The sequence below is a fragment of the Diadema setosum genome, chromosome 5 (genome assembly GCF_964275005.1).
Source record: "Diadema setosum chromosome 5, eeDiaSeto1, whole genome shotgun sequence".
Classification (NCBI taxonomy): domain Eukaryota; kingdom Metazoa; phylum Echinodermata; class Echinoidea; order Diadematoida; family Diadematidae; genus Diadema; species Diadema setosum.
Window position 1 is genome coordinate 2296319 of NC_092689.1, and position 24573 is coordinate 2320891.

The 24573-nt window shown below is 42.0% G+C and overlaps 1 protein-coding gene across 1 annotated transcript in view; it reads right to left on the reverse strand.

The window, feature by feature from the left end:
- LOC140228994 (uncharacterized) overlaps positions 1 to 23006 on the reverse strand; it is a 28683-nt gene extending 5677 nt beyond the window's left edge. The window contains exons 1-5 of the mRNA XM_072309257.1: positions 22885 to 23006; positions 8868 to 9092; positions 2419 to 2577; positions 1950 to 2173; positions 1147 to 1683 (exon numbers count right to left, since the gene is read on the reverse strand). Of these exons, the coding sequence (XP_072165358.1) occupies positions 1147 to 1683; positions 1950 to 2173; positions 2419 to 2577; positions 8868 to 9092; positions 22885 to 22897 (1158 nt within the window). The 5' untranslated portion in view covers positions 22898 to 23006. The remainder of the gene's footprint in view (positions 1 to 1146; positions 1684 to 1949; positions 2174 to 2418; positions 2578 to 8867; positions 9093 to 22884) is intronic.
- Positions 23007 to 24573: the final 1567 nt, after the last annotated feature.

A 24573-nucleotide genomic window follows, 5' to 3' on the forward strand; every position in this document is an offset into this window, starting at 1 on the left:
CGGCGGGGCACTTTTCTCGGTCTCTTAAGTCGTGTCACGTAAAAGCAACAACGAGACCGCCGACTTGCCACCGCCGAGTACAGCCAAGACACAGGCATTTCTTCCCGTCTCCCTTTCCTGCCTTCCTCTCTGCACTTTACTCGCAACACGGACAGCATAATAATACACCATCAGAACAAATGGCCCGAAGCGGGCTCGGTTTGGCACCTTCTCACCTGACAAGACTTTACTTGAGAAAATAGCCAGATTTGGCTTGTTACGCCGGAGTTTGTGAGACAAACTTGAGGGTTCTGGTCACACTCGGCACCGCAGGGGTTTTCCAGAGTGTTTTCTTACAGCAGATTTTACACAAACACAGGCAGCCTTGTGTTTCAGTCGGATCGGTGTAAGTTTACAAAAGCAGCTTTCATGAGACTTCGTAGCGACGGAATAATTTGGGTTTACGTTTACCGAGTGGCCACGTGTGCTTTCGTTATGTTATACTGTTCTATAAATCATCGACAATCATTCCAGTAAACTAGTTTATTTGATGAGGGTCAACCATATTTCCGTGCCCATGTTTATCTTACTCGTGAGACGAGTGTGTTGCATACCATGCGATGATCATTAGAGTAACATAGCAAAATCAAAGTGTGTGAAAATAACAGATTCTATGGTCATGTAAAGGTGTTTATAGGAGAATAGTGTTCATGCAGTAAAAATCTTAATTCAATTGTGGATCCATGAGGACCGAAACGGTTCAGTTCAATCGTCTTGCATCAGCATTTTTGAGATTCATTACACTCTGTCTACACATCAAAATATTGTTCGACTGTATCGCAGCGTTATGCCACTTTTGGTAACAAATTCCATGTAATAAATTTGGCCCCAGAGTCGGTAAATACCACGTTAAAATGTAGACATTGAGAACGGTACAGATGAATCTCTCCAGTATAAAACTCAATCTCATCTTCAAACTACAATCCAGCAGACAACTTGCTGATGTGTTTTCAACCGTCTGTGGGATCATCTTCCTCTATTAATAGAAAGCTGAGGAGTCAACGACTTAATTCCACTCACATAAACACTCCCTATTCCATTTTATGAGATCTTTCAAAACGCTATAAATTGTTGAGGTTTAAGTGTTTATTGACTTGATCTACTCACCTGAACTACTTGGCATGCGCTTTGACCTCTGCACCCCGAGCACGTAAAACACTGCATGTCCATACACATATTACACTGGCATGTTCCCGTTTCTAGAGTCTTTTCTCCAGATAGGTACACAGCTTTCAACGTTCTGTTTCCATTGCTATCCGATTCGCCCCTGGGAAAGGGGTTGACGAAAAATGAGAAGAATTTGCCGTGTCCCTCAGAAAGTACTCGAAGCTCGTCGGGTATTCGAAAGTTTTCGGCATTCTCCGGCCACTGGATGTCGATATAATGCCGCGTCTCTGCGATGTTGAACACGGGAATGCACTCGAGTGTGACGGAGTAGATGACACCCAGGGAGCCAAAACCGACGGCAACTGCTCGGAAGACCTCGGTACTAATTATTTGGAGCGGGGCGTCGCCAAACCTGGCGGCCTCGATTCGGCGCCGAACGGATTCGAAGTCTTCTTCCTTTTCGCCCGCTCTTGGTGATCTCACTCTGATCTGAATGCCCCGTGCAACTACCATGTGAACCTCGACGACGAAATTAGACTGCAGTCGAAAATTAAAGTCAGAATAATTCAAGCATGAATATATGGATTGAGAGTCACTCTTCATTTTGTTCTTTCAGATATTTTGTCTTTTGTCTCAATCATCGACTCTGTCAGAAATTCGCATTGCATTCAAAAGGAGAATATCGTAGTTAGAATAATGAACGTCGAGAGACGACATGTATTACTTATTACTGTAACATATTACTTTTTGCCAACGATACTAGTTTTTGATCGACATCAGTGACAACCAAGACTGCAGCTTACCATGGTCGGATAGTCTTGGCCGGTGCCATGTGTAGAAGTACTGATGATACCTGCGATGGTCTGCCCAGCGTAGTTGCCCATACATGGCAGACTCATGCCGTACTTGGTGTCGATCTCGCGCACGAAGTCATGTAAGATCTTGCCGGCCTGGACCTCGATGTGGTAGACGGTGTTGTCGCTGATCTGCGGCGTTGCACGAACAATCTTTGTCAGGTTTGTCATATCTGGTGAAGCAAACGACAATTCACGTTAAGACTAGGCAAGCTCTACAACTCATTTCCTTTTAATTTCGTCTTTTCTTCAGAGTATTTTTTTGTGTAGAGTGCGTGGCATTTATATCTACGGAATCATGAAATCATTCATACTAACACACCAACCCAACTATAAGGACGAGAAATGACCGAAAAAACAAAACACACAACAAATTCTAAGGAAAAACCCCTTTTTTATCATGGAATGTGTGGCTTACCAATCAGAATATCACGGACATTGGTGAGCTTCGACCACGATGCTCCTGATCCGACGGCACGTAGTCTGAGATCGTTGTCGTAGGCGTACCTGACCACCTCACAGATTTGTTCCACCGCTGTTAATCCTATTCTTAATCTCTCCTTCGGGAGCGACATTCCTGAGAGCCAGAAATTAGGTGGGAAAAGAAACATCAAAATCATTGATATGATGCAGCTCTGAGTTTTCTGAGAATAAACACAAAAACTTTGCGTAAAGAATTGGTGTCCTTTACGAAACGGTAAACACAACTTTACATTCATGTGGCTAGATTAAAGAAAAATAAAAGCATTCGGTTTTTGTCATTGGAGTCATGTTAATTGCAAAGAGGTGTTCTTGAACGTATTTACATTGTCTCATAACGGCCTTCTTCCGAAGGCAGTTTCGACATTATCCGATTTAATCGACTTGCAAGGAGGGGTAACTTAAGACGCTCCGAGTAACGTATCCCGCTGAATGCGGCATTTTTATTGGTAGCCCAATGTACATGATCGATTTCATCGGTTGACGAGACCTTCCAGAAGCAGATCACGCACAGAAGTCAGAACTGGAACGGCCACTCCCGGTGTGCCGTGGCCACTCCTAGTGTGTCAGTGACACTTCAGGCGGCGAGGACGTGGTGTAAGATATTTGCGCACAAGCGCCCAATTAGTACGTCAGTAATTATTCTACTGACTTCAGAGTTAGGTGACAGAGAGGGTTACATGATCTTTTCAGGTATGGCTCTCACCCTTGGTAATGTGGAATTCTGTATATTCAGCTAACCAAAGAGGTGTGTTCACCAATAGTAATACAATTACATACACCGTATCGTCTGGAGATGGGGAATATATATACATTGGGCATCGACTAATCAGTGATCAGATTATTGAGATGCTCATGCTAATACCCCAAAATCGTATGGCAAATAAGTATTTTTTTTTTATATCTTGGTTACAGATGATTATTTTTTTTCACATCATTTATAGTTATCAGGATGATGCTTCATTTCAAGTTAAAAGCTTTCATTGTGATCTTTTTAACAAAGATCTTCATCAACCAAACAAAGGGAGTGTTCGAGATATTTGAATGAATCTATTCCAAAGACTGCAGCATATCTTTACTGCCCTGCGTCGCCTAGGTCCTGAAATCTATGTCACCGTTTTGCGTTCCGAAGGTAAGTAGGTGGGGGAAGAAAAAAAAAGCGGGACAATAGATCAGAGCGGATGATACACTGGATGAGAAAGCCCTTATAGGATGATTTACTGCGGAGGATGTCAGTGTCGAACGGGAGGTGATGAGGATAGTCGGAGGGTCGAGTAGCGATCATGGCGGGAGCATGATGGAGACACGTGCTTCTCGAGGCTAGAATCATTGGAAGATTGGATGTTTCCTCGCGTGATTGTCCACGCTGTGGAACTTGAAGGATCTCGGGTTCATCAAGCTATTTTTTCGAATTTGCCGGACAGGTGAAAACATTTCATGCCATATGTATGTACGGTGAAGATTACGCATTCTATGGTGGTGTGTCGAAGTGATTTAACTTGAGTTTTTAAGTGCACGGCATTATCCTGTGTCACTCAAGGACGAGCTAGAGAGCTCCGTCTGACGCTGCATATTATTCTACAAAGATATCATGCATTACATGTGTAAAGGTAGATAGCAGGACACTCGCGTTGTTTCTGTCAAGTTAGAAAGGTGACTAGATGAACTTGAAATGTCTATAGCGCCCAGTTCACAAGTAATAGCACAAATCAGGTGATTACGAGGTTGCTACAAACTCCATTTAATGTAAGACATAAATCTATGCGAGATCGGAACTGACCAATCATGAGGTATAGATCCCTTTTCATATCATCACCGACATACATGACTACTTATGGCATGTTACGGCAAAATAAAATGATGAAACCGTGCAGACCATGTGACTTTCATTCACTGTCTTCGTGACGAGGAGGGAAAATGGCCAATTCGCAAAATTTACGACGAATCCGATCACGGTGCCTCAGCGAAGGAGTGGGGATCCGTTTTTGTTTATTTACTTCCAAAGAGCCTCGGAGTATTGTTTTTGCGCCCATTTTCTAAAGTGCAGGAGAAGAGTTACTCCACTTAAGGTCTGAAGGAGATTTTGACGATCACGCATCATAAATCAAGACGGGTACTAAAAAAACGAGGATGTACTGTGGGGGAGGAATCATTGGCACGTCCTGAACGTCTATGGTGCACTATAATTTCGTCACGCTGTGACTTAAATTCTGTTACTATTTCACGTCCTATTTCTTTCTCCTTATCTAAGAATGTAAAATTAAAATTGAAACGGACTTAAACCTCCCAGAGAACGATTCCTTAGTGTCGTTATTCGTATAGCTACAGTCCAGATTTTCATTTTCATTTATTCAGATTTTCAGATTTTCATTTTTTCTAAATCATCATAAATGTAATGCTCCACCCGAGAACCGTCTAAAGAACAGTACTCGCAAAATATCACTGATATCATATGCACAGTGTAATTGAAAGCTGCAGCGACAGATTTAAATTTGATAGCAAAATCACTAAGCTACACGTATAGATACACAACAGAGAAAAGTAATGGTTCCAGAAGACAAAACAACAGGTAACAGGGTAAAGACCAATGCATTAATGCCAAAGCCACGCACCTGCCCCTACACTGAAAAGATCTTAGGCAAGTCGTTAAATATGGTAACTACAGAAATTTCAGGGAGAAGTGCTCAATGAACAATGCTGGCTGTATTCCAGATCCAGTTCTAAGAATTTACGAACGACTCCAAGTTTGCTACTTATTTTTTTTTCTACAAATCCACGCACGGATGTAAATATTATGCGTACTACAAGGCTTTCGTTCACCATTTTAAATTATGTAGTGAGAAGCACAGGGAGAGAAGCTTACAAGTCAGCGTGATCCTCAGGGATCTACCTTATGAGGAGAGTTCCTCAAATATTCCTCTCCAAAGTTCAAAGCACTTTGTGCATCCAGTTTTCTGAGAAACAGCGCCTCTCGTGTACCCTGGAAAAGCGCTCCCGCGCCCGATGTTAATAAGCAATTTAATTCGTCCTTCAAATTTCAATGTTCGCGACTATTCTGGAATGACGCGCTGGATAGAATATGTACAAGCCATTACCAGTCCGTTTGTTGATGTGCAACACCTGAAATAGCTCCTAAAACATGGGTTTGGCTCGTAACAGTTTTCAATTAGGGACTAGACTTTGGTTGATGTTGTTTTGTATGTAGGGGAACCTCAAGATGATGAAGAAGTATGTTGGCTGCAATTTCTCTGCAGCCGTTTCGTATTTTCTCCGTTATTTGGTCTATTCCAGGTTTTTCATGTGTACCCACGTGTATCAGCTTATTGGACCCCTTGAACTCGAGGGCAGAGGAAATATGTCGAAATGTCAACTGGCTGTCATACACGCCGCTCCTAGAAGAATTCCCATCACAAAGAACAGAAAGTAAGAGAGACAGAAGGGCAGATATACGGCTCCGGAACCACTTTCATTTGATTCGATATTTGTTCAGAACGAGGATATCTTCGCGGGGGTCCTGGGCTTGGCATGACCACATATTGATCAGTTCCCGCTCAATGAACAACATCTTTGCGTGGATCATCTTATGTGAATCAGAGTTAACAAAAAAGATGCTCACAGAAAGCTCATCTGTTCGCCGTTCGTATTATATCTGTTAAGCATTTGAATACAAAAAGTTTGCAGGTGGAACGAAATAGTATCTGACCCAACATCTGTGTCTGGTTGCTACATCCCAACAATGTTGACTCATAAGATGCTCTGTTTCTTTGGTTATGGCTAAACAAACACACTTTCCTTCCCTGTTCTACGTTTCCTTGTCAGAATAAGTTTGCTATAAACCATGCTGAATCGTTCAAACTTCATTTCAGGTACCTCCGACACACTTAATAAAATTCATAAAAATGCAGAATCGGCATTGGAGAGACGAAACTCATAACAATGATGTTTAACATGATTTCGGAGGAAAAAGTCTGTCCTTGATATCCATCTCAACAATATGTCGGCTCTTCTGCCCTTGGAGAATTCTCCTATTTGTGTCTTCTATGGAAAATCAAGTCAAGGTCAGATGAAACTGGGCTTCCTGGCCCGCCAGGAAACCAGTATTGGGGGTGGGGTGGGGGCTCGAGGAGGTGAAGTATTCGTGAATTTGACTCCTCCAGTCACGCTCTGTATGAAAGAATGGGAGAAACTTGGAAGGGAATGTGATTCGTTGCACGCGAGCGACCACCACTAACACGGACAAGACGATATCGGACGATTTCGCTTTTTTCTGTTGTTTCTTGTTTCCGGTGACGTAAGCCCGCGCAACGTCTGGACCAGTCAAGTCATATGCTCAGTAAAAAAAAAGAAAGAAAGATGAGTAGTATCTTTTCATTGCTCTTTTCTCCAGTGATTCGTGTATCATACAATGCCAAATCAATTGTTGTTAGATTATAATGATAAGAGAAAAAATGGATAACCTCAGCCATTGTATACGTGTTCACAGCAAACTGTAGACAGTTATAAATGCCTCTTGCCTGAGGACGTATGACGAGCATATAACTTACAAAGCAAAAATACGACTAATGGAAATTGCATGTCATGTAACAACAGAGGTAAAAGCACTTCTGGAATTGTGGGAGAGCCTCAGTGGTTCACTTCTAGCATTGATTTCCATAAACGATTCGAGAATAGACCCGCCATTCCCCGGGAATAATTAGCGCATTATTCCAATTCGTTACTGTGTATGGGAGGTAATAGCCCCTCCCAGCTCCATTTCTTGTGTTCATAATTACTCTTCCGCTTCCAATTTCTCTTTATTAAAGCCTGCATGTGGACAATGTAGAGTGTTGCCACTCCATATACAATTATGAGGAGGAGGCAGAGCATTGGACATGCGTCCATGTAATTTAATTTGTCTTCCTGCTCAATAGAACAAACACTTGATAGGGTATATCCTGTTGGCTGGAAGTATGGCTACCGGTAATGTTTTTATCATTGCGCTTTTTTATTTGCGCGGTAAGGCTACCATACTTCCCGGCAAAAGGGGCTCCTTTCCGCGAGCCTATTCCTCGTTGTTTATCCATACGACACATGAGAGGCCTTTCACGATGTGCATTTTTTGAGACTGGACAATTGTGAACAGCGGCAAGGAAAGCGAGCACGTATGAGTGTGAATGGCTCCAGTGGCACTAAAATGTGTCCTGCAGACGTTGTCTGCAGAAAAAAAAAAGCTGAATTCCCAACCCTATCGTTTTAGATTTCCGCCGACTGAGTTCCTTTTCTGCAATGCATCCGTATCTATTTTCATAATTCTTCCTTGAAATGTCAACTCCACTTAAGACGTTGTCAGGAACACCAGTCATCCATTGCTCTACTTGCCTGAAGCCTTTTATTCACATCTCTGCAAGTCCCCTTTGACCGAATAAGAGAGAGAAAAAAAAAATCTGCATTCCATTTTCATACTTGCCTTCGTTCCATGTGCCTCTGAGACTTCCACTCAATAAGAGGAGGCGAAAACAGTCTGTTTGGATTCGATTCAATGCTCTGGCAATGGGTCCCATCTTGGCTGATCTAGTGGTTACCCTGCCCCATCACAGAGGTGGAAAGCTGACCTTCGTCTCTGTACACACACATGACTAGCAGCTTGTGAAGCTGGGGCGGGATTTGTATTGAGGTCTCATTGACAAAATCCACTTAGTCATGTTACAAGCCGTCTAGAAAGGCGCTGTTTTGGGATGCACCATGGTACGCTAAAAGTCTTGAAGCGATACATGTAAGAAACGATGTGTATATGAGAATAGAATGTACGCTAATAGGTTAAGATCGCGTAAAACTTCTACGCCTCGTTGGTATGACGATAACAGATCATTAGGATGAACGGTGGTGCTAATGTGTGCAATGAGATAAATATGGAACATTTCAATACGGCCTGTCTTGTGTCAATCTTCTCCTGTCATTATTAGCGAGAACAATATAAACATTGGCCTATACTATGTATACGTGAAACGCAATGTAGCATAGTGTCGACGAATCGTTTGTATAAATTTCACTTCTGGGTACCATTTCATAAAGCTATTTTCAACTCTTGCAAGTTAAACTTATTATCCATGGCAGCAGCAATGCAGATCAGCTGTATTTGAGTCATTACCATGGGAACTGCAATCATGGCCAAATTCACTCATTTCGAACCCATTTCTAAAATGACCACCAGATTGGGCACTTTAATGTCAAGACACTGGCGAATATTTACTTGCCTCCACTGCTCCGAGCTGCAAGACATAATAATTCTAATGTATGTGTATGTTTGTGTGTGTCTGTGCGTGTCTGTTCATTTGCAAGTCTTTATCCATAAGCGATTCATTTCTTCGTATTACCCACTGGCTGAAATGCAAAGGGATCTTTACCCACCTTTGACGAGATTCGCCTTGGCCACTTTGTTTGTTGGCTTGAAGTAGTCTACGAGCGGTTGAACCGTTTCCGTGCCGTCGTAATTGTAGAACACTGGTCGGTTGCCATAGGAACAGCATCGGATGCAGGGAAAGACGAACTGGTTGCATGATCGCACGCCGGAGCAGCAGTCTACTATGTTACACGTCCTGCTCAGCGTGTGATATACCGACTTGAAGGCATTGCCTGTGGTGACAAGACGAGGAGGAGAGAGTAGGGCAATGAGCAGGAGGATTAGAAGATGATTCCCATGGTGACGAGGGAAGAAGTTTCAGAAAGATGGAAAATAATGTGGTGAAGAAATATGGTAGCGGAGAGAACAAAAGAAAGAGAAACAGACAAATGGATACCTTTGAAGGTACATAATGTTGTCATCATTTAACTGAGTGTATGTTTGATCAGACACGGGATCCTTATCTGACTCAATGGATGAACACTCTTGGATGGAGATGTCAACTGTCGAATTTCTACGCTTCTAAATCAATTCTTCCGACGAGATGGATGAAATCCGCTTTTTTTTTTTTGCTACATTATTGTCTACTTTACCATTAACTCTGGAAGTGCTCCTCTCCCGTTACAAATGCACTTTATTCTCTGGTTTTGCTCGGCTCTCATTACTAGACATAGGTCGCCAATATATTTTGTGGCTAGAGAAAGACGGGTGATTACTACGAGTACGCCCCGGGCACCCCTCTCTTTATTCAGCACGCCTGCCTTCTCATAACACCTTCATTATGATAGCAGCAGGTCCAAAAATGCTAGGCGCTAGTTAAAGAAGGAAAGTGCGGCATGAAACTATTCGCTCAAACGTTTGGAACCCTTCGATGTACTTTTTTTTTTTCTAACTGCTTTTGCAAGGAACGAAATCAATGCTCAATTTAACATATCTGGCCGCAGGCAAATAATTCTAAATTTGCAAACTGCAATTTCCACTCTCCCTGCAACGCTATTGTTCGTTCAAGGCCAAAGGAGTCCCAACGACGCCACTGCCTGGGGTGTCAGGGCCTGTAGCTCGCTGCGGACGATTCCGTAGGCTCGTCGGCAAGGAACCATCGGATACCCGGAGTGGGATAAAACAGACCGTTGATTCAAAAAGCTAATGGATTTTCCTCATCAGGAGACAGGAAGGAATGTTTTAAATGTTCCCTTCCGAAAAATGGTGTCATGCCTTTGCACTTTGCAGGTTAAGGCGCGCTTTCGCAAACCTATTAATTCTTAAAAATTCGCCCTATAATGAAAACTGAATAATAGTGTTTGTCTGAGACGTGTAGGTGAGATCAAAACTTTCCAATTTGTGCAATTCATTTAGTCTAACTTATAACATAACTTTTTTTCCTTGCAAAGTGTGAAGTATTCCATAAACTTTGAATATGTAACTATTATAGGCATAAGAGTCCCCTTTTTCCAAAAAGTGAAGGAAAACAGCAACTTTCTCATCAGATAAAGTTAATGTAAGTTTGTGAGTGTGGATTTAATATACGCAGATACAGTCATGCCGTATGTTGCCTTTCAAGGATTCCATGAACTCATTTTGGATCTAGTTACTATTCTCTGTGGTTTGTGAAGTCTGTGTGCAGATAACGCTGAAAGACACGTGGAGGCACAATCAGCTGAGTAACAGAGTGAACATCAGAACATCTGTCGTTTTCGTTGAAACCACTGACACGATCATTAAATACATGTTACTATAATGGCCATTGATCTAAATCTAATCACACTGAACTTTCCACACTTCGCAGGAGATTCAGATGTTAACTTGACATCGTGTCATGGATTACTTGTGTGTATGAATACACAATACAGCATAAATCATTTTAAAAACCGAAAAAAACACACCCGGAAATAGAGTTCCTCTTCGATGCAGTGATGACGGGTATAAGCGGATTTATATTGAGGTATACATGTATACTGGAGGTACAATCAAACCATGCAAAAAGTTAACTCCAAATTCGAAACCAGACTGGGTTTGAAGACATCCACGGGATTTGGGGGGGGGGGGGAATCTGGAGAAGATATCAACCTACACTAGAGAGAAGTCTGATGTTGTCATTTGTTTGAACTCAAGAGCATCACGCTGTTACAATTTCAGTAAACCACAAACGCTTTAGAGGAATGATACCAACTGAGCTGCCAGGCTGGAGTCTCTCCGTAAATACCTCTCGTGGTGGGGTAGGCGGGATAATTTGGGGATATATCGAGTTTTTTCCTGTCTCCGTGATATTATGGTATAGCAGCATGTGTCCAACCAAAAAATCGGGGGCGAGTTCGGTTGTCTAGGTCATGCAGAGTTTAGGATTCACCTAATTCTAACGAGTCATTGAGATGCCGTGCGTTATTTACATGTCACCACACGCCAGTACATCAACATGCGACTGACGAGTCCAACATGGTCATCCCAAACTCACCATGAAGCTTTAAAATCCCCTTTCCCATCGACACAAACAACTTGATATCTTCATAACATTTCTCGCAATCCTATTATTACGGTTTTTCTTGTCCCACTTCTTCTTTTCCCTAGAAATCTTCGAATAATATTCATGGTCATGAGCACTCGGCAAATCGGAGCCTGGGTTATATTCTTTGCTGTTGTTGAGCTGTTCGTGTCGAGCTCTTCTTGACACTGAGTCGTCAGTCTACTCACATATCACATAAGGATTGGCAAGATGTTGGTGTTCTTCAGTTTCTATCATCTCCTCCCCAGCCTGCCAAACTTTCTAAAAACAAGCCACCTTTCATCTGATTGCCCTTGGTCCATTTTTATCCATCTTTGCACCCCCTAGAATCTCTGCAGATGGGTTGGCATCACACTACTTTCTCAAGTGCATTAACAAAAAGTCAAGGTCAGAAGAAATAGATGACACGCTTCACTTTCGCTCTGGATATGCGCTCTGCGTGATATTGCCCTTCCGAATTGCTCTGGGGGATACATTCCTATACGAAATAAAAAGAGAGACAAATAAAGAGAACTAAACTATTCCCGCAGTCTTGGATAAAAGTTTGTCATCAACAGGTCAATGTTTGGATTCTTCTGAAGTGCGCGCCAACTAGAGCTTCATTTCTCTGTTTACTTCGCTTGTCGTCTGGAATCATATGACACCATGGATGTTGCTTGATACCCTCGGGCAATTGATGCTCTTAAAGCTTCTTGAGTGAAAAGCCGCCAAATATTTTCTTAGTCAAGGCCAAGGCTGGCGTCCCAAAGGGGGAAAAACAGGTGAGGCTACAACGTGGATAAATTGGTGGAGTCAGCCATGAACAAACACAAGATCTCTATCTTACTGACAGCAACAGACAAAATTTGCATTTACTCAGCATCAAGCGCGATGAAAAGTCTTGAGGAAAGTGGCTGCAGAGAGAGCACAGTCAAAATAAATGGATATTGCTCAGAAACGATGTTGGCGAAGGCCCAGACTTTATCCTAAAGCCCAATAATTTCACGAAGAAGTATCATTTACTATTATTTCTCTTACTGCAAAATAAAGGCATGAAATCAATCGCAAACCACCGTGTATTCAGAGAATTTTTGTTGATGTTGTTGTTCTCTTCTTTTGATGTATGTCCATTGGCAACAAGCCTGTCTCTAAGCATCACATCCGATCATCTACGCAGGAGGCTCGTGCAGAGACGGGAAATCCGAACGCGTTGAAAGAAGTGCGGTAAAAAGCAAGTAGCATCCGAATAGTTACGCAATAGGTATCCGCGGTCTCATGCGGATCTTTGTTTGGCTGTGTATTTTCATGAATAATAATTATGCGATTCAACTAAATCAGTAAGATAATTGATCATCGTTAGAACATTGGTGAGAAATATTGCACTTGAACTGACAGAGGAGGAGTAACTAGTAGTGGACAGCCGAAGGGAACGCCCCATGAAGGGTTATCAGGAGTTATTATGTCACCATTGATTGTAAATACTGTTATCTTACACATGAAGATTTTGTATAGATGTTTGTGAAAACGAACACGATCACAGAATAAAACGAAACTATACAAAACAAACCAACAGGACACTCTTGAATTACCTCTTACATGTACTGTATTGGTGCAATCTGAAGACATTCATCGGAATCCCAATCTGCAAATGATAAAGTGTGCCAGCACGGATAAGAACCAATGTATGAATTCTCTGTGGAATACTACCCATTCTAGACCACGACAATGTGTTGTGTGAAGGCATTACTACTCATAATGGTGTCCTGATCACCGCTTTGATGTTTCAAACACCTGTACAGCCCGCTTTCATGTATAGTAGCATAGATTATCGTATTTTTTTTTTCAATCATTAGCACTTTTAAAAAGAACCGAAAATGAGGTATCGAATTCCAGGGTAATTTCCAATTTGTGAGACTACAACAAGAAGTTAATCACTTTCGGCTCGAGAGATTACGCGTCGAGGAAAGGGAGAAGTCTACATTGTACATAACATAGAAAGTTAGAGCGAATGATCAAAATCCTCTTACTCTTACTATATAGGTAAGCCGACTTTTCTGCAGTGATTTTCTACCCGTAACTTGTTCATTGGGGTTTTGCGCTGCCGACGAAGAAATCAAATCCGTCGCCTTCAACACCTTTCATTCTAAAGCGTCGTCCCACATGAAATAGTTTTTTTTTTCTTTTTTTTTTCACGGACACAATTTACTGGAATCAGAGATCAATGCGTGATCGTACATAGATACATATCATGATTTGTCTCTATATAGCCGGAGCGCTAATCTCTGGTAATCTTTCGCCGCAACATGCTCTTACGTGGAATGAGTGTGTTACAAAGCAGGGGTTGTCGGCGATATCTTCTTTGACTCCTTCAGATGTATGCAACTTCGAACAGTGGAATTATTTTGTCAGTAACTCAAGGAACAAGCAAAATTGTTTCCAATTCATCTCTCTTCCACATAACCGTTAGACAAATTAGCCATGAAGCGGTTAGTTTAATCGTCTCTCTCGCTCGCTGTCTTTCCGACCACAATTTATCAAAACAATGCCAACAAACCTAACAACTTATCTTCCTTGTCGTTTCAGATATCGACCCCAGATGACAATAGATCGATTCATCCATTCCCACACTGACATATAATCGTTCTCGATCTGTCTGACACATGTGACCTTCAACAGGCAAAGCACCATTTCATTTAGAGTCCAGGCCTGAACGGACTGTAAACTTGGACATTGACAAAATAATCAATGACCCTCTTATATTCATGGTTAACTTAAGGTACGCCGTTACTACATGAAATATCTTCGCTCAAACTTAAAGCCTCATTGACTTTTTCATAAGCCATCTACCACGCCAGTGAAGGTGAGAGTAAATGTTTTTATGCAAGGGCAATAGCGATGTGATCGATACTTCACTCCCTCCCTACTGTATACTAACATTCGATATATCCATCCTCCCCTCCTTATACTCCTTATATCTGTCTCCCTTGCTAGCCTTTTCCCCCATTTCCTTTGTAGTTGACAAATTGGGTATCTAGTCCGAGTCCTTCTCCAATAAATCCTATGACATTGGAAGCATATCGAAAGAAATTCCTCCTTGAAACGTCACGTTTATCTGTGAAGGAATCGTTACAAATGGGACCTACAGAAATCCCTTCAGACACACAATCAGAGAAAGTTCTTTGAGCGTGTGAGGATGTGTGTGTGGCCAACTTCTTGTAACTTAAGAAAACACTGTCCTATCTACTACTGCTTTTTATTACCATTGAAAAGTGTAGGGAAGTTGACATACATTACAACCCCTTTATTGAGCCTCTGAAACTTGAAAGTATTTAGTGAAATTTGAAAGTATTTTCTGAAAGTATTTCGTCTTATTTACTTAGATTAACTCACGAACTTCTAAGTATTATCATGTCACTTTTTAGCTTCACATCACTATGAAGAGAACAATGGATTTGTCTGAATAAAATATCTGCGATCAGTTCACTTGTCATAAACAAGTAAAGGGCCGAGTTCATTGAGCACGTGAACGACTTGCAAAGGACGCGATTGTCGGGAAAAAATTGTAAAGTCAAACATTTGGAAAAGTTTGTTGTTGTTTTTATCTCCGAATGCGTTCCGACAATGGAGCCGTATATCAGTCTTGCTTTCTTAAAATCGCTCAAGTGATAGCGTTCAGCGGAAGTGACAAGTGATAAGAGACAAAAGAATCGATCAATGAACACACACACACACACACACATGAGCGCACACACACAACACGTGCGAAAAACCCTCGTCGAAAATGCAATTTTAGAGTAAATAGAGAGCTCACCGGTCTGATAACACAAATGAAAATGTCCTGTTGAGCCTTCTAGACGTAGCTAGGTAAGATGGAAAAGACATCTCATATACGTGGCATCCGTCTGGGGAAAATGTTTCTATGCGGGAAGTACCCTTTCCACCACCTACCCGTTTCCATCTTGAGCAGATCAACGAAAGTAGTGTGCAGGTGCAGTAAAAGGATAATATGTTTCCCTTGTCGATAGTTACCCTTTGACTTTATTCATCGAGAGTTCTCTATAGTCGATTCCTAGTTCGGTGTCTCAAACAAATTGTGCTTGTTATCGAGTGACACGTTTTTATAAATCTTTAATAATGATTTCCCTTCCTATATTTTTCTTTTTTCTGAAGGCAATCTGGTTACAGACATTATCCTTGTGGATCAATGTTTGTATTTGTTTTCTCATAAGCAATACGGCTCATGATTATTCTCAAGGATGAGCCCTTAGCTTGCGTCACAAGGTGAACATAGTTTAAGAAACTGATTCGTCGGTGAAAGTGTAATGCTTTGCAACCTCCTGGCACCATGTTAAGGACAATGTTGAGGTGTGACGCAACCCTCGACGACAATGATCACAGCTTTGGGGGACATGAGGATTTCTATCCGTAAAAAGGGATTATTAATAGGAGAGGAGTGTCCTCTTGCTCTCTACTTGCTTTGCGATCCGGCTAATAACGCATCCTGCCAAGAAGACAGTGTCGATAATGTTATTTAGTAAGCTTGCTATAAGCCTTTGTGCCCGCCGCCCCTCCCTTTCTATATCTGCTCTCCTTGCCACAGTTCAAAGGGGATGTTTCAAAGCAATGTGTTAATGATGGGCTCAACCGTTATTAATGTCTCATCGAGAACCGTCAGTCTGCCACACCTTAAGTTCCAGGGAGTCCCGCAGAGGCGGTCTGGCCAGGTAATAGTCCTCACGTTTTGCGCAATAATCCTGGCATAATCCGCGCAGTCTAGCTGGGCAGCGGATTAAACGTCGGCTGAGTGGAAAAGATACGACCCAGGACCATGAAAGCATGACTCCTTTATTTCAGGTGTATTACAGCCAACGTTGTCAAATAGAACGCAAAGATGCCACTTTTATGCTCATCCAACTCATGTAAGACTTCCTCGTACATATTTGTTTCTTTTCGACGTCACCATAATCAGTCAAGATTTAGACGAGGGAGAGGTATACAGGATTACAGTGACAATATGGGATTTGTTGATTTTACAGCCTATATCACTTCCAGCGTAACATCAAAGTAAAACTTGTTTTGAGCATCTTTTGAACGACGCCCACCTCTTGTGAGATGTTCACACCATGGCCGAATTCCACGTGGGAGACTCAGGATGTAGAAAGCAGCAAATTAACAGGAGGGGAAAAGACAGACGTATGACTCTCAGGGAGATCACACACAAAAATACATAACTGTGCTGTGGAGATATATTTTGGATGCCACATGTAAATTCATACTATATTAATCTAAACACACTTCTACGATCTCTGCTACAAATGGTGGTTTGTTTGGGTTTTTCTGACTTTTTCTTCAAATCGAACTGGCTGGAGTAAACCGCGGTGCAACCTAAAAACGCCGCAACCTGGGGCTCTCTGTCCCGAGAACAGCACTTGATGTCATCTCTAACTGAATTCTAAAATATTGTTTCGCAGGAGAGGGGGCACAATGAGTAATCTTCCCTTTTTGGTAGCGATCAGTGGAGAACAAGGCCAGGTGAATGGATCAATTCATGCCTTTGATGAGGAAGTCAGAGGGTAACAAAGAGACCACCGTGGTATAACAGCTTCCCATTTTCAATGGAGACACAAGAGAGATTCTGACCAACAAGACAGAAAAGTAAATCAGTCAGTCTCTTAATCTTGAAGACTTCCGAAATTGGACAATAAAACGCCTTTCACCACACAAAGGGCTGATTTAAGCGTGCAACGGGGAGAACAAAACCGCGATTCACACAGGGAGGAGAGTCCCTCTATTTCTCAATTCATCGATTCAACACTACCAACTGTGAACAGCAACTCCGTAACACTTCAGACTCCGGTCCTACTGACATGGAAATTTGTTCCGCCACTCAATAAAGTTTCAAGAACTCACTCGAGATGCAGAGACATCTACAACGTTATTCCAAGAAAAGTAACCCTGTAACTGTTTTAAACGGAACTGAACTTGAACTGTAACTTTTTTCATCTCCTACAAAATAATGATAGCAAATTCACCCCATCCCAACATCTTCTCAAGCTGTTTTGTTGTTGTTGTTTTCTCGTTTTCTCTCTGTCTTTTCTTGAGGTGTCCTATCTTTGTGGTCCGTGTCAATCGGTGTTTACATGGCAGTTTGACGTGATGATTGGCGCCGGAGTTTCAGTTCATCTCCGCCGATAGGGCCCCGATAGGAGCCCGAGATGGATTGCCGGTATTACAGGAGAAAGCCCCTGCTAATTGGATTTTGGGCTAAGAATGTGTTATCTGACCCAGGGGCTGACATCACCGTACAAACTCGTAAATATGATTTCAACCCCGCGAAATTGTAGGCGTCTTCTTGCTGAACAGAGAAAACAAAACGAACAAATTGGGTAACGGGAACATAGTGATGGAGATAACTTGTTTGCTAAACTTTCACGGATACCAGGAACCTTATCCATCCGTTTTTGCAACCCCTCACTCTCCTACATTTTTGGAGATCTAATGTTTTAAACATTTCATAACTAATCATGCTTCACTCGTCAGGTCTTGCCTACGTCGAATATTCGCAGGATAAAATAATGAGATAAACACAAGCGTCTAGATAATTTCATCAGCTATCTCGGCCAGTCACCATCTACTTCTGATTGTAAACTGTGTCGCAGAAAAACAAGCGTATTCCTGATTCTCACTTATAATTGTGACAACAAGAGAAAAGATCTGAAAAGCGCATCATCATGTTGGGTTACATAATGTTGCACCACTTCGACTGACGTCAAAATAATGTTCGCTGATGTCTGTCTGACCACAACTACCCAAGCAAATCAGAAAACAACCGCAAAACTCAGGCATCAGAACACAGCAGACAGAATTCCGCACGTGTTGTCAAGGCTCCGATGGAAAATCTCGGCCTTTGCAGCCATACACCTGATGTAACAGCCCACCCCGTCCCGTCATAATATCGTCCTGATTCCACTACTTCCGTTGGATTGAGTATAGTTAAAGCCGGAAAAGATTTAAGCATGCTCTCTGCACAGACCATAACAAACCAATTAACGCAGCCCGTTTACGGTTTTAATAACACGGAAGAGCATTAAAATGTTTTCATCCCCGTCTTCAGGTTGAACCTTGCTTCCAATACATCGATTAGGCAATTACATTAGGCCTATCTTTTCAAAACTTGACAAACTTTTGACAGGTTGCTAGAAAAATCCTCATCCTTTCACTCTTTCCCTTCTCCATTCTCCGTATCATCTAACAGTCTAGTTCTTATTTGCTTTTCTCAAATAATCACGTGTCATGCCGCAGACATCCACTGAAAAATAAAGAAAAAGTACAAAGTATCTGCTCTGGTACCATGGAATAAAGAATTAGATTTCAACTATTCTAACTCGCCCCCCCCCCCCCCCAACTTTTCTCTCTTCCTTTTTTTATAATGCAATTTCTTCGGCTAACTCCTTTCCAGTCCAAGAAGTCGCATCGTATATCACTTGGTCACAGAAACACGTTAAGACAGAAGAATGAAAGCAATAATTGTGCTCCTTTAACAGAGAGTTTGAGGTGCTCTGTCATCAGTTTAACAACTTCTCCCGATATTACCCAAAGTACGGCGGTGTTGTGACGGAAATACGCTGGATGAAGAAGGGATATAAACCAGCCGGCTGTGCCCGGAGCGCATCGGGTGTGTTATTGATAAAGTACACATGAGACGAGGAAGGCTTCAGGTCGTATTCATGGCGATCCCCCCCCCCTCCCCCCTCTCCCTTTACCACCTCCACTCTCTCTCCAAATCCTCCACCGCTACCTCTGTTATCTGACAATCCATGAAATAAAAACACGATTATGATATAAACCTTGTGTGATTCCATCACTCAGGTGACTAAGCAGTTTGCAGCGCGGAGCACCTACAGAAACGCGCGCCGTACGCACTAATCCGAACGCAAGACCCCGCCAGCAGCGGCAAGAAATTAGTGCTATTCCGGTGTGAAACTGCAGCTCGGTGGGGACTTGAAATAAGTTGATGCCAGTTAATGTTTCCGTTCGTTTGAACACGGTGCTGGATGACCATGGACCTACTATTAGGTCCATGGGATGACTGAGGATTTTCTTGCACTTTTCTGCACTTCGTCACTCGTGTTTGACTCAAGCCCGCTTTCACAGAACGCAGTTGACAGACCTAGAGCTGTCGAAGGACAGGAGACCGTGGTTTTATAATAGCAACAGTTAACATTTATGATGGCGCTGCTTTGTCAATACAGCGTACTGATTTTGATGCAACAGTAAATAATGAAGAAAATTATGTAATTATGTAACTATCACAGGACGTATAAATCATATTTGTTCAAACCGTTTTCAAATATTTGTTGCTGTTTGTTTGTTTTTTGTTGCCTTCAATTGAGTCTGAATCTGCTCTCAATTTTGATTGCTCCGATGTGTTTCAACAATAGCGATGATAATAATTATGCCAAAACGTAAAGAGTGTGGCCAGAATTTCCGTCTGCATTGTACATTTTCATGAAACACGCATTGTGTGTCTTGATTGACTGGCGTCTCTCTAGTTGGTTCTGTCTTTCTCGTTGTGGATGGAAATCTCCGTAATGAAATGAGTCACTTACCACCAAAATGAGTAAACCAGACGTGGAACAGGGTAGCAAAAATTCTTGTAAAGACTGAATTAGGCTTACACACCACAAGAGACCGTTGTGATATTATTCCTTTTAATTCATTAGCTCCTGCTCGTGCATGACACATAATTTCGTCTTTGAGGAATCCCCACCTTCCCCCTCATCTCTCACAGCCTTTCTTTCTCACCTAAATGGTTCGAAAATAGCACATATTTCGTGGTTTTCTATTGCAGGGGACTGCGTCACGTATTTGTGGCACGCATGGTACATCCATTCTGTGAGCAACATGAAGCCATGGAGCTACTACTAGCTCCATGATGAGAGTAAGCCCTGGCGACCTTGATCGTGACAGAGTATAAAATGGTTCCCATAGTCTGAGCACGCTAATGCCTTAACGAGAATGGGACAGCGGGGGCATGTCCGACAGAAAACGGTGATTATTGATACAAAGCAGCTACGTTCTGCGTCCAAATCTTTCCTTGTCCCCAGCACCAACATCGACGAAAGCGCAGCAATCACGATCCCTGATCTTCGTTGCCGATTTCGGTGCACCTGATGACTACCCAGGCAAGAGAGCGAGGTAGCATTCTGCGTAAATGCTCTGGCATCTTATATTTAACGTCACAGTGAATTAATATTGACCTTGACTTACAATAGCAACGACGCCCATAACTGACGGATATTCTTTGCATAATCATGTGCTCTTGTGTATAAATAATGGTCATGTCATAGGGACGTACACTGTAACGTTTTATTGTTATTCTACAATAATGGGAGGTGCAGAACTGACCCTGTTACTCTGCATTCGCAGAGCAACCTTTATCAACCGTGAGCCGTCGATCAGGGAAAAAAACTGAACTCATCCTGAGAGATGGCTGTAACCACGGTAACTGCATCCGAAGAACCACTCGCTACTCCAGACATACTCGGAAACTGCGTCATAAGTTACCACACACGGAATCACGACAGCACGAGTATACACAAGCATTTGAAAACCCATCTGAACGTGTTAGATTTCACTACGAAAAAAAGAACAATACGTATTTGCGAAAAAAAAGACAAAAAAATACTAAGAACAATCCGTCGTAAAAACTGCAAAGTGTTTGACGACGTGAGGGTATGGGATGATCAACAGCGATAACCTCCACAAATCATCGAATTCAGCTTCCAGACACAGAAAGGTGTCCCGTAGTCTTATACGAAAGACCTTGTTGTGTAAACGGAAGGAAATACCTAACACGATCCAGCTACCGAAATTATTTGTACGACTTTCAGTGCTATGAAATTATACAATGTTGTAAGAGACTACTGTGACAGAGCGGTTTGCTGGCTGCAAAGAAGTATATATATACCACTTTCATGACAGGTTGACAAATAAACATTGCGAGGGTCGTCATGTGTAGACAGAACAAATAAAAGACGAAGGCGTAGCCAGCAAAAACAAAACGTAGATATGTTCTCGGGAGGAAAAAGGAGAGAACGCACATTCACCGAATTTGAGCTTTTATACACAATGTCAACCAGAAAGAAATATGAATATTCCTAGACAGCAAAATGTTTTGAAAATGTGTGCATTGCATGGTATCACAAAATAAAAACCTGGCAAATCGTGTCTGAGCAGGTGAAAAGTAGATACTGAGACCAAAAAACATAATAAAAAGCTAAAACAGGATGGTAATGGCAGCTCGGATTCGTACAAATCGCATCATTTTGGTTCTATCCCTTCCATTAGGTGGCATGTTGGGTCCGTTCGAGAGGACTCGGAACAAATTTCCCCACGAAGCCCAGAACTTTGCTTGCCCCCATGATGCAGCGGTGACTGGGCATTCTTCGTCTGCATGGTAGTAGTTACAGTGTACTAGTAATGCCTGCTCATCCATGCCTTTCTCTGCCCGCATCCGCCAGACAGTTAGCAAGCTACATGTGGGTACTTTTCCCCCTTTTTCTTTTGATCCAGAGGCACTCGGTTGAGGAAGAGACGTGCTGGTAATCAGGGACCTCTTACCGGGTGACGAGCTAATAAAAGTCATGTCCAAAAGACGGCTTATGATTTGCGGGTTCCGCAGGAAAAGGAATCCCACGTGTAAGATGCCTCTGAGAGTACTGCCTGATGAAAACAACGCATTTTGGGTTTACACAGATCACAAAATCCTGCGGCTGGTTAAGTCATTGCGTCCGGCCACGGTTCCTATTTACGCGCTACGTGCATGCTATCTCGCAGCTCACGCTGCATCAACTGGGAGTAAAAGCCTTCCACGTCACGCTAGCTGGCTGATGACATTTGAGCAAGTGTGATCGCAAGAACATAAAGATGTCACACAAATTCACCAATCTACCGAGAGGTTTAGTTTTCATTTGAGAGAGAGCGGAAGATTCGCAGAAGTTTATGGAATGCACGCAATGCAATGTTTACATTATTTCTTCAGTGACAAATCATAACACAAACTCGAAAATGTTGTTTTGATATGAGAGCTCCTCAAGTAAAAAAAAAGGCAAACAAAATCACACAGACAGACCATACGTATTAAATCAAAAACAGTATACAGTTCACCATGATTTTCAAATCTCAAAGATGTGAAAGACTGTCATTTTCGATACATTCATATGAAAACATTCATCCTCAAATCTAAACCACATTAGATAGTTTATAGAACTTGATATCTATATAATCGACTACAATAAAACACAAACGTTATGTGTAATTACAAAAAAAAACTCTCAAGTAATTTTGAACATGCATCACAGACGTTATTAAACACAGGTGGAATGCTGATTTAATATGATACTGTATTAAAGGGAGGGCATGCTATTGTTGCTCGAGAAATACTTTTGATTTCTGTCAGTTAAATCACCAATGTACAGAGTACACACAATACACCGTATGTCAATCATCGACTCGACAGCATCTGCAAAAATAATTGAACTCACCAATAGCCTCCATCCTAACGAGTCAACTCCAAGCGATGACAGGAGCGAAAGTTCGTGAAGTTCCACCATAAAATCAATTAGAAGGAGTGAGCGTCAACGTTCAGAAACTGTGTGTTTTCAAAGAAACTCTCCTCATGGATTCCCGCCCAGTTCTGTCCACAACATACAGCAGCTCCGAATTAGATATCCTCAAAAAGATGCGTCATGGATGGGACGTACCGCAAGGGAACGCTGTTTCAAACACTCATACCAGTTTCCTTTGCTTGCCTAGAGACAATCGTGTTGTGAATGCATCGTCTGTCACGAGCCGAGATTGTAAGCTGCCGCGAATGAGCCCGCGATTCGAAATGCACGGAGTGAAAATAGTTGCCAGATATATCACTGTCGAGCCGTGCACGGTCTGACAGCTCGCTGCAGCTCTGGCGGATACAATTGTGCGTGCGCACTCAGCGTAGTGCATGCAACAGGCAATGGAGCTGTCTCAGCTTTCTCCTCTTCTCTCCTCGCTAGGCTTCTCGACCAATCAGAGGCCCTGTAGCGGGAGCTAGTCTTGTTGAGCAGATTGCGAGCAGTACATGAATCATGATCAGTGTCGCGTTCAGGTAGGAGGATAGGGAAAAGGGAAGTCATTACATAACCATTTTATGTCAACTCAAATGATGACAGGTTTTGCCGGTGCTCGATCTGCCGCTTTACAGGCTTTTCAATTCTAAAAACTAACCCATATTTCAGCTGAACTTAACAGTATACACAGAGTCGAAGGCGGGTAAATTTAGCACAGTTCTGCACGGAGATGGATGTCTGATGTATATTCGAATAATAGTTCTGTATTTAAGTATTTCAGAATAATCTCAAGAAGTATTTGTTTAATTTGGTTTGCAATAATTGATTATTATTATTTTCATGCATGTCATGTGCCGTTTCACTTCGTCGTTTTCTTTCTCTCATGTACCTGTTTGTAATCGTATCTTGAACATGGTTGCGCCTAGAACATTTAATTTGGCGTCTTATAAGTCCCATGTTATTATCGTTATTATCATTATTTGAACTGAATGTTCATTCATTACTAGCATTGCTAGTGATGTCTAAATCGATATAATATTTTGTAGAGACGTATCTCACGAGTAAGCCTACTGAATAGGACTCTGACTGCAATACTTTGTTTTCTGTATTTCAAGTACATGCGTATATACTATATACCCGGAATCTGTATGTCCTTTAATCATTTTATCAATACAACTTGTTTCGAAAAATGAATGTTGTACCGGAACCCATGCGACATCATTTCTCATACGCTTAGTCTGACTGATGGAATTTGCAATCTAATCGCATTATCTAGTGACACCTGTGATTTTTTATTTTTTATTTTTTCATTTCTGTCGCAGGGTGTATCTGACCAAGCTTACTGGATTTCTTATGCACATATCAATTATCAGATTCAAGTAAATACTATAATAGTCAGAGTTCATGGATAGGATACCTTTATAATGGAATTACTAATGGAAAGAGAAATCTTGTCTGTACGGTTTACCTATAGAAGGAAGCAAACACACACACACACACACACACACACACACACAAACCCGAATTCTACCTCTCAAAATACACCTTAAAGGAACGGGTAAATTGTTGAATAGCGCGATACTAAGTAATCAGGGAGAAAAATGTTCATATATTTGAATGCATTAG